The sequence below is a fragment of the Pyrus communis genome, chromosome 16, assembly GCF_963583255.1.
Source record: "Pyrus communis chromosome 16, drPyrComm1.1, whole genome shotgun sequence".
In the NCBI taxonomy this organism is placed as follows: Eukaryota; Viridiplantae; Streptophyta; class Magnoliopsida; order Rosales; family Rosaceae; genus Pyrus; species Pyrus communis.
The window spans coordinates 14,369,130-14,384,044 of NC_084818.1; the positions used below are offsets into that span (position 1 = coordinate 14,369,130).

Genomic DNA, 14,915 nt, shown 5'->3' on the forward strand with positions numbered 1-14,915 from the left:
CCCACCCCACAATTCTATTTCCCCACCCCACCTTATTTTCCCACCCCACTCAAAAGGTAAAAATGAAAAACACTCTTTTCTCACCCACTGATATTCCTAAACTATCCCTTACAAAGAAAATTAGTCAATACCACACATCCACCCACTCGTTGGCAAGCAACCCCCTTCTCACCGTCAGCCAACTTTGTCTCTAATTTAATCAAGACTATGAGGATGAGCAACATCCTCGGTTGACCTCGTAGTTGCTCTCTGCAATTACAACTCAAGTAGAGGACTAATCGTAGAAGAGGGAAATCAAAACCACGTCAAATGGGTATGAGAGAATCCAATTACTTCTTAAGGTAATTGTAATGGGTCTATGGTGTTTGATGAAGATTTCGAATGGATGGGAAGGAATTGACATAAGAGATGAGGAAAACAGTGGATTCAAGTGTCGTGTGCGGTGGTTTCAACTTGCTGGGTTCATGTTTTTGTTCCTTCTATTTTCATAATTTAATACAAAAACAAAATAATAAAATAGTTAAAGATGGTCTTATAAGTCATTTTGCAAATGGTTAGAGTTGTAATTTAAAGTATCATTAAAAAGTGGGTGGAGAAATAATGTTGATGGGTGGGTATATCATCTCTCTCATTTAATTAAATTTTTTAGTGGGGTGTCAATAAACAACTCTTATTAAATCTATACAAGAGTGTTTTAGACCTTTCACTTATTTTGCTCATGTCATTCATGTTGATCTCATGCCAATATTTGTATTTCAACCACACAAGTTTGTTTTCTTTTTAAAACGGCCTGGTTTTCAAAAAATATAATGACAAAATTGACGGTTGGGGGAAAGATTGGCACTAACTGAAAGTTCGAGGAGACCCAAAAACGAGTTAATTAAAAGTTGGGAGGGCAAAGCGGAATAATGTCCAAAGTTCAGCTGGTACTAAAGGTGTAGCTTGATGGAAAGGGATTCTCGCCGGATCATTTTCTTAGGGATCTGGAGAATCCCGTGATCATATATGTTCATTGTACATCGCATGGTCATAAATTATTTGAAATTTAAAATTTAAAATTAAATATAAATAGTACCTAACGAAAACTGATCGCACGGTGTACGATGAACGGTCATGATCACGGGATCCTCCGGATTCTCAGGAAAAGGATCTCGCGATGATCCTTTTCCTAGCTTGATCTCCTTTTCCCTTTTTACACAAAATAAAAAAATTGTTTTTCAATTTCTTGATAGGATTTTTACGACATGCAAAAGGAAGGATAAAACACTTAAAATAACTTCCCAGAGAAATAAGGTAATCGTAGTATAGATGGCTCTAGCAAGATCATTCTCCATAGGAATTGAATGAATAATTTATGTTAAAATCAAATCTTAATTAATTATAAACGTTTGGAAAATGTTGATTTTATGACCTAAAGTATTAAAAACGAATTTAATTAAAAACAATTAAATAAATTGGCAAAGTAAAGAAAACAAAAGAAAATAGTTTTGGAAACCAATTTAAGTACTAGAGTTCCGCCGTCACTTTAACAATCCTATGTAAATCTTCCAATTACTTATGACTTACACATGCATATTTTGAGGTTAGATTTTCCTAAAATATGCACTACTTGGACCCCCAACATAGAACTTATCAAACATGCACCCCATCCGTGATGTCCATATTGAACAAGAAAATGCAAGACTCAATAAATTTTGTGAAAACCTTTTGAAAAATCATGCAACCCTTAAGACGTGGTGTCTATCACTATTAGATAGTTTCAAACATGGTAATTAATAATTCAAAACCTGCATGTATAATATCATAAGTAAACTAAAAAAAAACTACATATTCTTGCTAAGACTCGTGGCCTCGCCCTAGCAAAAGAAATTAGTTATGAACAATCATAAAACAAAATATTAAACTAGCAAATAAAATGTTTCCTATTTAAAGTCAAACTTCTCAGAAAAATAGACTTTTGACTGAGCAAATCAACTTTGATTTGGTTCCAAAAGGTCTCTTTTCAAAGCTTAAGACGTCCCCAACAAATCCTCCTATAGAACCTTCCTCAAAATATGCCATATTGACCTTTAAAATACTCAAAACATCCAAAAATGTCAATATGGGAAAGCTGCACAATGGGCATTTTTTTTCTTTGTCACGGTCAAAAGGCTTTGTAGAAGAATCTGGAATTTTGATATTATCACCTTGAAAGACTCATGAACATCCACCAATTGGAATCACTCTAAAATTCATCCGTTTGAGTACTTAACGCTCAAGAGGAAGTTGAATGAGCTACATTGGAAATATAATTCAAAGTCTCAAATTTCGCCAAAGTAACCAATAAATTAATACTAAAAATATGGTAAAATATATAGTACAATATGACACATCAAGTGTTCATATTTAGTAATTAAATGAATTCAACATAATATGTGTGAAATGATATTGAGTATTGTTGAGAGAATTTTACATTAGAAGTCTGGCAAAAGTTGCTCAAAAATCATTGCATCTTTATTAGTTATCAATTGATTACGTTGGATGCTTAAATTGTTAAATGGTATCAAAACATGATATACACACGTGCTACACTCTAGGCATTGATAAATGTATTATTTCCTATATTTTCATGTTAAAAATTAACCAAATTTTTTTTTCATGTTAATTAATATTCATAGGTTTTGTTAAAGAATTGGTCTTAGAAAACTTTATTACTTTTTTTTTTTTTTTCAATTTTAGTCAATTTGTTCTGTGAAACTCCATCCCGAATTTAGTGTATTTTCCTATTAATGGACTTATGAAATTACCTTTTTACCCTTGAGTTGATTTTGTTTGACTGTCTCGTTGAAACGTGTAGTTTTCATTTTATTAAATGATTCTTAACGTACTTATCGCCATGAACGCGTAGGCACAAACAGTTTTAAATTCGGATTTATAATGAAGATTTTATGTGAGCCATTAGTGACATTGTTTTGGAGCCATATGTGAGCCATTTTTCGGATATTTTCGTATTTCATCTTTAGTGACATTGTTTTGTGAGCCATTAGGGCCCACATGTTTCCCCTTGTACCCATGAGTCCCCCCCCCTTTTTCTGAAAATATCAAGCTCTCTCTCTCTCTCTCTCTCTCTCTCTCTAAACACTCTCACTCTCTTAAACTCTCTCCTTCAACTCTCAGCCCTCCCCCTTCTTTTCTCAAAAACTACCCTCCCCGAGGGTACTACACCTATAACAACAACAACATCAATGACACCACTACCACCACCACCTGCTCCTTGGTTGAAACCACAAGCTTAAAACGAACAAGGAACCCTCCAAACACCTCCTCTATCACTACACAATGTAGTTGCACTGTTCACTGAGTTTTCCGACGAATTTCCACATTCTCCGGCAAAGGTAAGCCTTGAATCTCTTCCAAAAGTTGTAGATCGTGTCTTCGTGTATGTTTGAATGTAGTTTTGAGAAGTTTTGGTGATATTTGGACGTAGGAATCTCACGGGGAAAGCTTCGCCAATTTTTTTGGGAAGCACCACCACTTTCGAGGCAATTTCCGACCAAACCACGACAAGTTAGCTATCATGCAAGGTACCATTCTCTTCATCTCGTTGAGTACTACAAATTTGGTTTTTGAATAACTTAATTTGGTTGAGTATCGGAGAAGTTATGAACGTTTAAAAGTATGCCCAGAAACCGACCACCTTTGGCCTGAAAATGGGTCGACCCGACCCGATAAACCTCAACCCAAATTCCTTTGGGCCAGGTCACCCAGCCCAGCCCAACCAAAGTGAACCGGCCCAAAACCCAAAATCGGACCGACCCAAACCCTGAGCCTAGCCAACGCGTGGACCTGTGCGTGGGCTCGCGTGAGGGCGAGCCTTGGTCGGACGTGGAGCACATGCGCCTCCACCTGAGGTACTGTGCTCTGCCGCCGTAGACGACGACGCCAGTGACTTTTTCGGCCAACTTTCCGGTGACCCATCTCGACGTATGGCTGTCGGGGCCACCGCCTTATGGCCGCGCATGCGGTGGCATGTGGGGTACCAGAGGTCCCCCCTTATGTTTTTAGATGTCTTAAATCCGTTTATGACGTCCGTTTTTAGAAATTCAATCGTTATGGTAGACTTTTATTAATTGGACCCTTTTATGTGCTTAGGTGCAATTATTAGCGGCGTTTCCATCTCTTCTATTTCGCACGGCTCTTCAATGACGGAGTATTTGTGAGTGGACCCCTTCTAAAATGCATATTTTATTATTAGAAATGCATAAATGAAAAGCATGATTAATTGATTACGTTTTCTAAAACGTTTATGAGTAAATTGGATTTACGCTTTATTACATTCAAGCTTTATTGATTTTATGTTCTTTGTAGTATATATGATTGATGACTATATACTATGAAGATGTTTTAAGATATGATATTTGAGCTACTGAGCTCCGTTGAGATATCTGTACTTATGTTTGGAAAGATTATGTTCAATGATTTTGTGCTTATCTAGTGGTCACTCTTCTGCCTACGGGAGATGATAGTTATATTGGCTTTGGCCGGGGGTAGGTTGGTGGCTTCGGCCAGGAGATACTTATATTGGATTTGGCTAGGCGTAGGTTGGTGGCTTTGGCCGTAAGATACTGATATATGATACCACTACATAGCACACTATATAGATGTATATATGTTTTATGAAGGTTTTATGGCATGCTAGGATTTTCGGAAAACCTATTACATATTATACTACTAAGTTTTCATAAACTTTGGGGGTTAGTACATTGTTGAATAACTGTTTTAGTATTACATATATATCAACTTGGTCTACTCATGTTTTGTTTTGCACCCCCTCAGGATATAGGAACGAGGCATACAATTCGAGCTACGAGGCATTCCCCTACCAGTGATTTTGTGTTGTCCACTCTGCTTTTGACATCACTTGTAATAACATCTTCTGCTATACCTTCCCCTTGTATTCTAAATTAGATGTATGCTCTGAACATGTCATGAATTATCACTATCATTTTATTTGACGACTGAATATTATTATATTATTTTGGTAAGGTTTATATTTAAATATTACATTGTGTAGTTCGCGGGAAATTTATATGCATGTTTCACTTGTTCTCAGCATATGCATTCATTAAATGGCTTGTGTCATCCTCGGGTGTCGGTCAACACGTGGCCATCCCGTTGTCCTTTGGACATTGGGATCGGGGTGTGTCATGTACGCTTAAGAGGCTTTTGATGGTAAATGGACTTTCCGTAGGAGCTTTGGTGCAAGGCCAATTGGAGGACAAAGTTAAGAGGCTGAAGATCTATGTGTCTAACTTTCATAATTTTCCATGAATCCAATTGTTCCAATTCCACAAATCAGTCCCGTGAAAGTTATATTCCTGTAGGAACTTTGGTACAGGGCTAATTTGAAGTCTTTCTCGATTTTTGGTAAACTTGATTTTAGTTTTCAAAAGCACTTTGACATATCTTAGAAGCTTTTTTTTTTTTTTTTTTGAAAAACACCTGTCACTGAGGGTGGGCAACGGAAGGGTCGGCTCGGATTTAACCTCAATCCACTGGCCGATCAAGGGGTGTCGGTTTGACAATCATCCAAACCATTGCCGGCAGGAAAAATTGGTTGACTAACCCACCCGGCCCAATAATTAGTGGGTTGGGTTGGGTGGTTTGGTGGGTTGAGACTTGGAGTGAGGGATAAGGGGAGATTACATAGAACAGTAAGGGAGGAGTAAGTAGTTATGACTGCACGCTGAGCTTAGAGAAGCATTGGATGCAAGAAAGACTATAGGAGAAATGTCTGTAATGGAGGTTTTTATCTGTGAATTGATGCAGTGTGCTAGTATATTAATCACAATATTTTGCTAGTCCTGAAATTAAGCCAACCCAAGCATGCCAAGTGTAAAGTCAAAAATAGTAGTTGACCAAAAAGAAACTCAAGTGGTAGATAATAGAAATCCATCATTGGCTAAACAATCATTTGGTTATGCCATTTTGGGCTTTGCTCTAACCGAAGCTATTGCATCGTTTGCCCTAATGATGGACTTTTTATCTCATCTGTATTTCGATCGAGGTTGAACTTTCATTCCTACAACTATCTTTTTGAAGCAAATAATTCACAGTGCTCATTCTATAGATACTGTAAAAGCCAACTTCGTGAAGGAATTTCCAATAGGGATGAGAAAGAGCAGTGGTTGACAATCATTTGCCAATTCTCTCCTTTTCCTTTTTCTCTCAAAAAAAAAAAAAAAAAGGCTTGCTCTATACTTCTGTCAATTGCAACAACTAAGGAAACATAGGCATATGGGTCAGGTTCGAATGGGTTGTTAATGTTGAAAACTGACCTCAACTGCTCCCTCCAATGGGTTATGTCCTAAGTTTCAATTTTTAAGAGTGTAAAACCGACCCAACCCAACTTATCATAGGTGGGTTGGTCGGTTTGGGTGGGTGACCCATGAAAATGCCCACCCCTACTTGTCACATGCTTTTCAAAAAGAAATTCTAAGTGTTTTCTTTAACAAGCACTTAAACTTCTAATAAAATTTTAACATGTTTCTAATACAAACTTCAAGCACAAGCAAATAAGCTAAAAAATACTTCATAAAGCAATCACAAACCAGCATTTAGACTTACCCGGTGCGTATTCCTACGTATTGCTTCGTAAAGCCTATGTGTAGTTGGCCAAAAACAAATACGGGAAATTTTATTTGAACCCATTTAACCTCTTTCTACACCCAACTTACTTTCTTCACCCATATTGTTTTTTTATTAAAGAATTAATTTCTCTTTAAACCCAAATTTATTACCTAAACTATCCTCTTAAACCCAATTCAAAATGTAAAGTTATATGTACACCTACTCCTTTTATAAAATAACATCTCTAATTGAATTTTTTTTTTCTTCAAAGAGGCGTCCTTTGCCCCTGTATAATTGCATATGACTAGCATTTTCATGGCTGCTTTTTTTCTTTCTACTACCAAACCCATCCATAGACTTGGGATCCAAGAAATCCTTCCATAGATTTGAATTTTCCAGAGAATGCAATGCAAGCTCCAGTTCAGTCCATCACTTTGCTAGAAACATTTGACCTTGACGCTTTGGATTTGGATGGAGACATGCCACCTGCTAGTTAGTGGTCAAGGTTTATGTGGTTGGGCAATCTTTATTTGCACCAAGAATCAAGTTATATGTCTTTGCACTACTAATCAAAAGTCCTTGCAATGGTGTTTTGGGGCGTAGACAGACGACAGAGAAAAACAAATACAATATAATATAATAAGTATGAAACTTAATCCGAAGATGAAGCAAACAAATAAAATATTCATAGATCGAGTCATACCTTAGTTGGAAGATTCAAAACTTCAAAATCACCATTCATTAATAGAAAAGCTTATTTTTCTCTATGAGAACTATTAGGGTTTTAACCGGAATGAACGTATGATAAACAAATGATGATGCTAAGGTTTAATTATAGTGTTTGGGTTTATTGAAAAATTTAATAGTAATTATGCAATAGAGTAAAATAGATAATTAACATTTAAAATTTAAGTTGGGTGTAAAAAAAGGTTACACGTTTAATTAAAATTTCCCAACAAACACAGGATTACAAAGTCAAAATTGACCCTCAAAAACCCTAACGGCCCATTCCCAAAACCCCACTCTTCTTCTTCGGCTACAATTTTTCACAGAGCTACCAGTATTGATGATTGAACTCGCATCGCAGTTAATCTGACTCTGGGAAGAATCAATCTCGCCAATTTTAACAGCGAAAGACAATGGAAATTGACAGAGTCGACGGACGCACACCAAACCAGTTGAGACCATTGGCTTGTTCTCGCAGCGTCCTCAACCGCGCTCATGGCTCTGCAAGTTGGACTCAAGGTTCTTACTTCACCTCAAAATCCACATATATTCTCTATCTGCGCAATCTGGCCATTCTACTCTGTATTTTTAGCTTGTCTTCTTCTTCAATGGGCTGGCCGCCTTTTGGAATATTATTGCTACTGAAATTCTGTTTTTATTCAAAATTGCTGAAATGATCGGTTTTTCAGTACGTGATCAATATTCAATTGATATGTCGTCGATAGAGGTGCAAATCAACCTATTAGATTGTTAATGGGTAATCATCAAAATCCCTTTTTAGTTTGATTACGTAATATGGTGGTGAGATTGGTAGTGGTGATGATGGTGTAATGCACCTTATTATAGTGAAATCAAAGTACACCTGTCTTAATGGTTACCTAATAACAATCCAATGTGTTGATTTGCCACCTCTGTGATCCATATTTAATTATGATAAGTCCAACAGTTGAGATTTGGTTTCTGATTATTTTAACTGATTGCCCAATTTAGTTAATACTTTTTTGTGGGTTTTGGCTAAAATTTGGAATTTCATTTTCTTTAACTGTGTTTATTATTGGTATTGATATTTATGTTTAGGTTTGTTTTGTTGGTTTTTAACTTTCTATAGGAGATACGAAAGTTCTTGCTGTTGTTTATGGACCTAAAGCAGGAACAAAGAAGAACGAAAATCCCGAAAAAGCTTGCATAGAGGTTATTTGGAAGCCTAAAACAGGCCAGAGTGGTGAGTTTTCGCCTCTACTAACTTACTCTTATTGCTCTGGACTGGACAATGTGTACATAGAGTGCGGCGAATTCTGTTCTTTCTGTTTAATTTGAACATTTTTTTTGCATGATATAGGAAAACTTGAAAGGGAATATGAGATGATATTGGAGAGGACCTTGCAAAGCATCTGCATACTGACTCTAAACCCAAATACCACAACCTCGGTCATTGTTCAGGTGAGGTGATTTTATTTGTATGAAATACATTATGTCCGAATCGTAGTCATTGTTTTGCAGAATCAAGTAGTAGATCACTTTAAGGACATGTTAAATTTATGAGTTTTAAAGGGCTTATGGTGCAAAATATGGACATTGGCCCTTGTTACGTAGACAGGTAAAAGTTTCCAGGAAGTGTAACTGTGGTTTGGCTTTTGAGCCTGTGCATAGAAATGCATCCGCCAATTATAAGTCATGTATTAAAGAGACAGGCTAGATTATGTAGTTTTTCCAACCCGTAAGATGAATAGCTATGCAAAACCAGTTTACTAATTGTTGTCTCCCTAAATGCTGATTTTGTTTGAAGTTATGTCCATCTAGTAATATAAGCTCCCATCTCTTGTTTATCTTCATGTATGCGATTTTGACCTTTTTATACACCCAGTAACTGAGTCACCGAATACTTCTTCAGTTTCCTTGGGTATTTGTTATTAACTCGTTTACAGCTATGGTCAAGTTATCATCCATTTGTTTAAAAAGTGTTATGTTCTGTTGCAGGTTGTCAATGATGATGGTGCTGTATCCTTAAACGTTTTGCATTTTTTGGACATTGGGAGTATAAAAATAATTATAAAACCTTGGGGTGCTGCCTGCTGGTAGTGTTGTTATTCTCTGGGTGCCTTTCCCTTTCTCTCTGATCCTAAATGACGGCATTACAACGTCCCTTGGAGGTTAAATCAGTTAATTGACAAAATCAGACTAGTCTTCCATGTCAAAGCTCAGGATTCTCAAGCTCCTCAGGTAAAAGGTATTTTAGAACTCCCATGGAGTGAATTCATGTTACATAAGGTTCCATACTGCACAAGGAACAGGTATTTTTTTTTTTTTTTTTTTTTTTATGAGTTGAATAACCTCGAGGCATGCAATATCTTGTTTGACATTTGCACATATCCAAGAACATGTTAGCTTCTCCCTTTCTTCTTTGTTATCTTCTATACGTGTTGATACAAGTAGAAGTACCTTAACAACTACGTGTATAGCTTCTCCCATGTGCCATAAATGCAGCGTGTGCTGCCCTTGTTGATGCTGGGGCTCCTCTAAAACATCTTGCTGGTAAATGAGACCTATGTTTTGCTCTTCTATCCTTCGTTTGATGAATATGTCCTGAGGTGTTTTTATGTTTTTTGCAGTTGCCATATGTTGTTGCCTGGCAGAGAGTGGATACGTCATTTTGGACCCCAGCAAGCTGGAAGAGCAGGTTTTTCTTAGTTCATCTCTATAAACATCTAATTGTAGTTCAATTATACTCCAAAATTCTATAGCTTCTTTAAGGAGGATCGTATTAGCACATACATGTCTTCGTTACATATCCATTTTCTTTAAGGAAGTGAGGCACCAAGCTATAAGCTTTCCAGAGTTATAGAAGCTGGGTTGTTTTCATATCTAAATGTGTGCACGTGCTAAATGCAGTTATATTTGTATAAGTTGAACCTATGTACTCCATCCTTAACCCTTCCCTTAACCTGTTTCTTTTACGGCACATCAATCTCTGTATGTGAGATGTTTGAATTTGTGTATTTTCGTTGTCTCTATATTGGTAATACCTTGAACTATGACTTGTTGCGCCCTCAACCCATACCTTACCTGGTGATTCACAATCTTTGGCATTACGTATTTCTCCATCCTTAATGGTGTTTGAATTTGTAACGGCAGAAAATGAAGGCGTTTGCGTACTTGGTCTTCCCAAACGCTCTCACAATCCTTCAAGGAGGATCACAGGTGGGAGGTGAACCCATGGAGCACGGGATCATCACCTCGGTGACCCAGGGAGCAATGTCAGGTATTTACCACTCTTCATCTCCCCTCTCTAATCTAACAATATGGGAAATTTCCTGGTGTTTTATGCTATACTGGTTGTGTTAGTAAGATTTACGATACTTGATCCGACCAGTCCTCACTCTATATTTTTCCAGTCGACGACTATCTTCACTGTTTAGAACGAGGGCGCGCTGCCACTGCAAAGATGTCTGCATTTCTCCAAAAGAGCTTGCAACCACTGCTATCAGATGGTTGAATTTGAATCTACATCCTGGAGATTTCGTGTAGCATAAAGTCTCTGTGGCTAGATTTCGCAGCCCTACTCGATTATCTTGAACCCCTATGTAAAAACATTTTTTTTGTACTCCACTGTATGAACCTACAGATCAATGTAATACGGTTACTTTCAATGTAGCCCTTTTGTTAATTTTGGAAGAACAAAAAATTAGTGGTTATAATACAGTAGTAATTACTCTTATAAAAAGCACCATTGCAGAATAACACATGATTAATTTCGAACAATCAGCATTACATTGGTAGTAATTTTGTATAATACATACATAAATCCAGACCCAGCAAAATGAACCCAAAATAAAAGGGGAAGGCTATGCGCACCAAGTGTTCGATAAAATGTCGCAGAGAGCGACTGTTTTTTTTCACTTCCGTGATGGCAGGGGAGAGGGAGAGAAGAGTCGGGCTACGTATTCCTGTTGCTCGCGGAAGCGTCGTTTGAGGAACGTTTCGAGGATCTCCATGACGGAGACGAATCGTTTCATGTCTTCGAGGCGACGGCTGAGCTCCGCCTCACGAGCCCTGGCTCGCGCCAGCCGCGCCTCCGTCTGGGCAAGGCGGCCGCGCAGATCTGCGACCGCCACCGCGTTGTCGTTCCGCGGTCGGACGGCGCGTTGTGGGGTCGGGTTGTCTCTGGAGAAGGGTGGTTGCTGACCGTAACACATGATTTGATTGATGAATGAAGGTTTGGAAAGTGTTTTTGCTGCTAAAGGAGAAGAATGAAGATTTTTATTTTCTTTTGCCAACTACATTCTACAATATCGAAATTGGGCTGAGTTTTAAAAGGGAGGACCTTGTACTTAATACATTTATTTACATAAATTATATTGATTGTTAAATACTCTATTAAATACATTTAAGTATTGTTGTCAAATTTTAAAAGAATTTATAAATTTTAAATTAACTCCTTTTTTTTTTTTTTTTTTTTGTTAAGTAAAAGCGATTGTTGTTTTACTATATTAAAAACGGGTAATGAACTTTTTATTTCTTATATCTTACTTCAAAGATCATGTCTACTAAACCCAAATGCAAAACCATATTGACCGTTGGAAATTTAGTATTTCTTTGTAGAGAATTCATCAATTTTCCTCACTACAAATGAATGTTATAATAGCTTTTGGATTTGTCTAACTTTTTGCAAGATGATTTATGAATGATGTACTAAAATACAGACTGTTTGGATCATTGAAATACATTATAAAATGGGCCTACAAAATCGGTGTCAAAATATGTATCAAAAGCATATGTTCCCAGATCATAAACCATTAGCAACTTTTTGCAAATATTAAAATGATATAAAAGATAGCATCCAAAAGATTCTCAATGGTCAATCCAAGGAGATTTCAACAAAACACAAAGGCCAATCAGGCCAAATTAATTACCATCATGCTAGGTAAGGGATTTTGTTGGCGTGGAAAATTTCAGGTACTCCAATTCTCCACCAACAAATAATCTTGAACACATTGAGAAGCCTTGGACACCATCTTGGCAACAATGAGGGCGGGGGGACCTGCAAAAACAAACACTCTGATGCTCAAGTCAGTGTTTGTTCAGAATGCTTATAAAATATATAACGATCTTATACTCTCTTTTTCCCCCATTTTTTCTGGTGGGATTATTAGCCTTTTTATAGGCATTCAAGTCTTGGGCTCCAAGTCCCACTTTCCTTCTATTTCTCCATGTTCCACATTCCACATTCCATGAAGTATCTGATTATGCTCCTTTATTTTAGCCCAACTCCTTATGTTTAGCATGCTAGTGGCTCGTTTAGTGGAGTAATTTTTGGCTCCCACATTGCCTCGTTTTTTTTTCCTGCAAACATATATCATTTAGGGTTTGTAGAGGAAAAATGTTTTCTTTGCAAAAATTCATTCGACTTGAGATATCATCATGAGTTTAGCCTTTGGCTACAATCATAGTTTAGCTTGTGTCTACAATCATAGTTTAGCCTTTAGTTACGATCACACAGTCATATATTATCCTTCGGCCATGATCAATTGGTTATAACTTAGCCTTTTATTATGATCTCATGATCATAATTTAACATTTGGCTACGATTATACGGTCATAATTTAACCTTCGACTACGACCAAAGGGTCAATGTTTAGCCTTTGGCTACGATCATAGGTGAATGTTTAGCCTTCGGCTACAATCATACGGTCAATGTTTAGCCTTCTGCTACCTTCATACGGTCATAGTTTAGCCTTCGGCTACGATCATAGGTGAATATTTAGCCTTCGGCTACGATCATATGGTAATGTTTAGCCTTCTACGTTCATGCAGTCATAGTTTAGCATTCGACTACGATCATAGGTGAATGTTTACCCTTTGGCTACAATCATACGGTCATAGTTTAGCCTTCGGCTACGATCATAGATATTCGACCCGACCCGGACTCCACCACATCCCAAGCACAACTCAACTATAGCACGATATTGTCCGCTTTAGGCCCCGACCATGCCCTCATGGTTTTGTTTCTGGGGACTCACGAGCAACTTCCCAGTGGGTCACCCATCATGGGATTGCTCCAGCCCAAACTCGCTTAACTTCGGAGTTCCGATGGAATCCGAAGCCAGTTAGCTCCCAAAATGCCTCATGCTAAAGGAGGTGGGCATGTACACATATGAGGCATAGAGGATCCACTCCTATGGGCGATGTGGGATCTAACATTTGCAAATCCTTACTTAAAATGAGTCATTTACAAATTTCACATAAATGCACTTGCGATGATCGTTGATACATTTCTATTCTCCTTTGGTTTTTTTTTTTTTTTTTTTTTTTTGTGCAAGTGGTCATTTACCACAGCAGTGGAAATGAGTTAAGCCCTTGCATGACGACGTGGGTTTGAACCCCGTCGATGACTAATCTAACATCCATCTAACATAAAATATATCATCCGACCAAAAAAAAAAAAATCTCCTCTCTTTGACATTTTATAATTCAGTCCTTAATAACTTGGTTTCAATCCCATAGCACTCGTAAATCATTTAGATATGAGGCTAAGTTGGATATCTTCCCGCCACTTATTACTCGATCTAGTGATATTCCTCTTCATTTGCAAGTAAGAGGTCTTAGGTTCGTTTCTCGCCAAAGCCGAATTTGAACCACATTATTGCTTAGCCCATTGTGAGGCTAAGCCCATCTCTCATCCCCCTTAGTGTAGATAATATTGTTTGTTCAAAAACAAAAAAACAAAAAGTTGGACATCTTCCCAGCAACACAAATTAGGGGTGGGCACAGGCCAGTTGGGACATAAAGGAATCGGCCATGGGAGAACAAGTTTCCCCCAGATGTAGTTACCGTTTTCCTCGGTCATCATCCTCAAGACGTGCGAGTCAAGAACAAGTAAAGAGCGCTGTGAAATCAGCTAAGTCGGACCAAATTGAGTGGACAACAAGCAAGTTGTTCCCCTTCATCTTCTCCAATCTATTTGATCCAACAATTTTCTTCGATTTGGAGCACCATCAAAGATTCAAACTTTACAACTGCATTACCACAAAGATTGAACATTTCCTCTATTTTTCTCAGCAATCAAAGAGACAATATAAAAAATTGAAAATACTTGATGGTTAAGATTCTGAGGGAGAACTAAACAAGGATGAATAGGTGAAAGAATGGGAAGGATAAGTTTAATCTGGATATGGGTATTCCCATATTAGACAACGAATATCGAAGTTAATTTTGGGGCAAGATTGAAGGTTTAAATCTTCTTCTTCTTGGATAATGATTCAAAATTGAAGAAATTAAAAAGGACGGCCCCTCGCAATTTTCGTCTTCTTAGACGGAGAAGATGACTAATTTGTCGTTCAACTTCATCGTTCATCCCTTCGAGTTCGACACAAAGAGAAACTAACTTCATCGTTCATCCCTTTGAGTTCGACATAGAGAGAGAGATTAAGAATCAAGAGGGAGGAGAGTTAGTTTGGACTCTGGAGAGAGAGATTGAGACGGAGGAGATCAAGATACAAGAGGGAAGATTGAGGAGAGAAGATTCGGTCTGAATTTGGGAGAGTCTTCGGGAAAGTAAACTGAGTGAGGCTAGGCTTGGTGAG

At 37.6% G+C, this 14,915-nt stretch overlaps 2 protein-coding genes across 2 annotated transcripts; one reads left to right on the forward strand and one right to left on the reverse strand.

Annotated features, from left to right (window-relative positions):
- The first annotated feature begins 7,601 nt into the window (after nt 1–7,601).
- Nucleotides 7,602–11,056, forward strand: LOC137720407 (exosome complex exonuclease RRP46 homolog). The gene is made up of 8 exons (XM_068459475.1): nt 7,602–7,854; nt 8,444–8,557; nt 8,675–8,775; nt 9,313–9,333; nt 9,795–9,867; nt 9,945–10,012; nt 10,468–10,594; nt 10,728–11,056. The coding sequence occupies exons 1-8, from the start codon at nt 7,749–7,751 to the stop codon at nt 10,826–10,828; spliced, it is 711 nt and encodes a 236-aa protein (XP_068315576.1). The 5' UTR covers nt 7,602–7,748; the 3' UTR covers nt 10,829–11,056.
- Nucleotides 11,057–11,071: 15 nt separating this feature from the next.
- LOC137720408 (protein SKIP34) lies at nt 11,072–11,641 on the reverse strand. Its single transcript, XM_068459476.1, has one exon. The coding sequence runs from the start codon at nt 11,526–11,528 to the stop codon at nt 11,229–11,231; it is 300 nt and encodes a 99-aa protein (XP_068315577.1). The 5' UTR covers nt 11,529–11,641; the 3' UTR covers nt 11,072–11,228.
- Between the last annotated feature and the right edge of the window lie 3,274 nt (nt 11,642–14,915).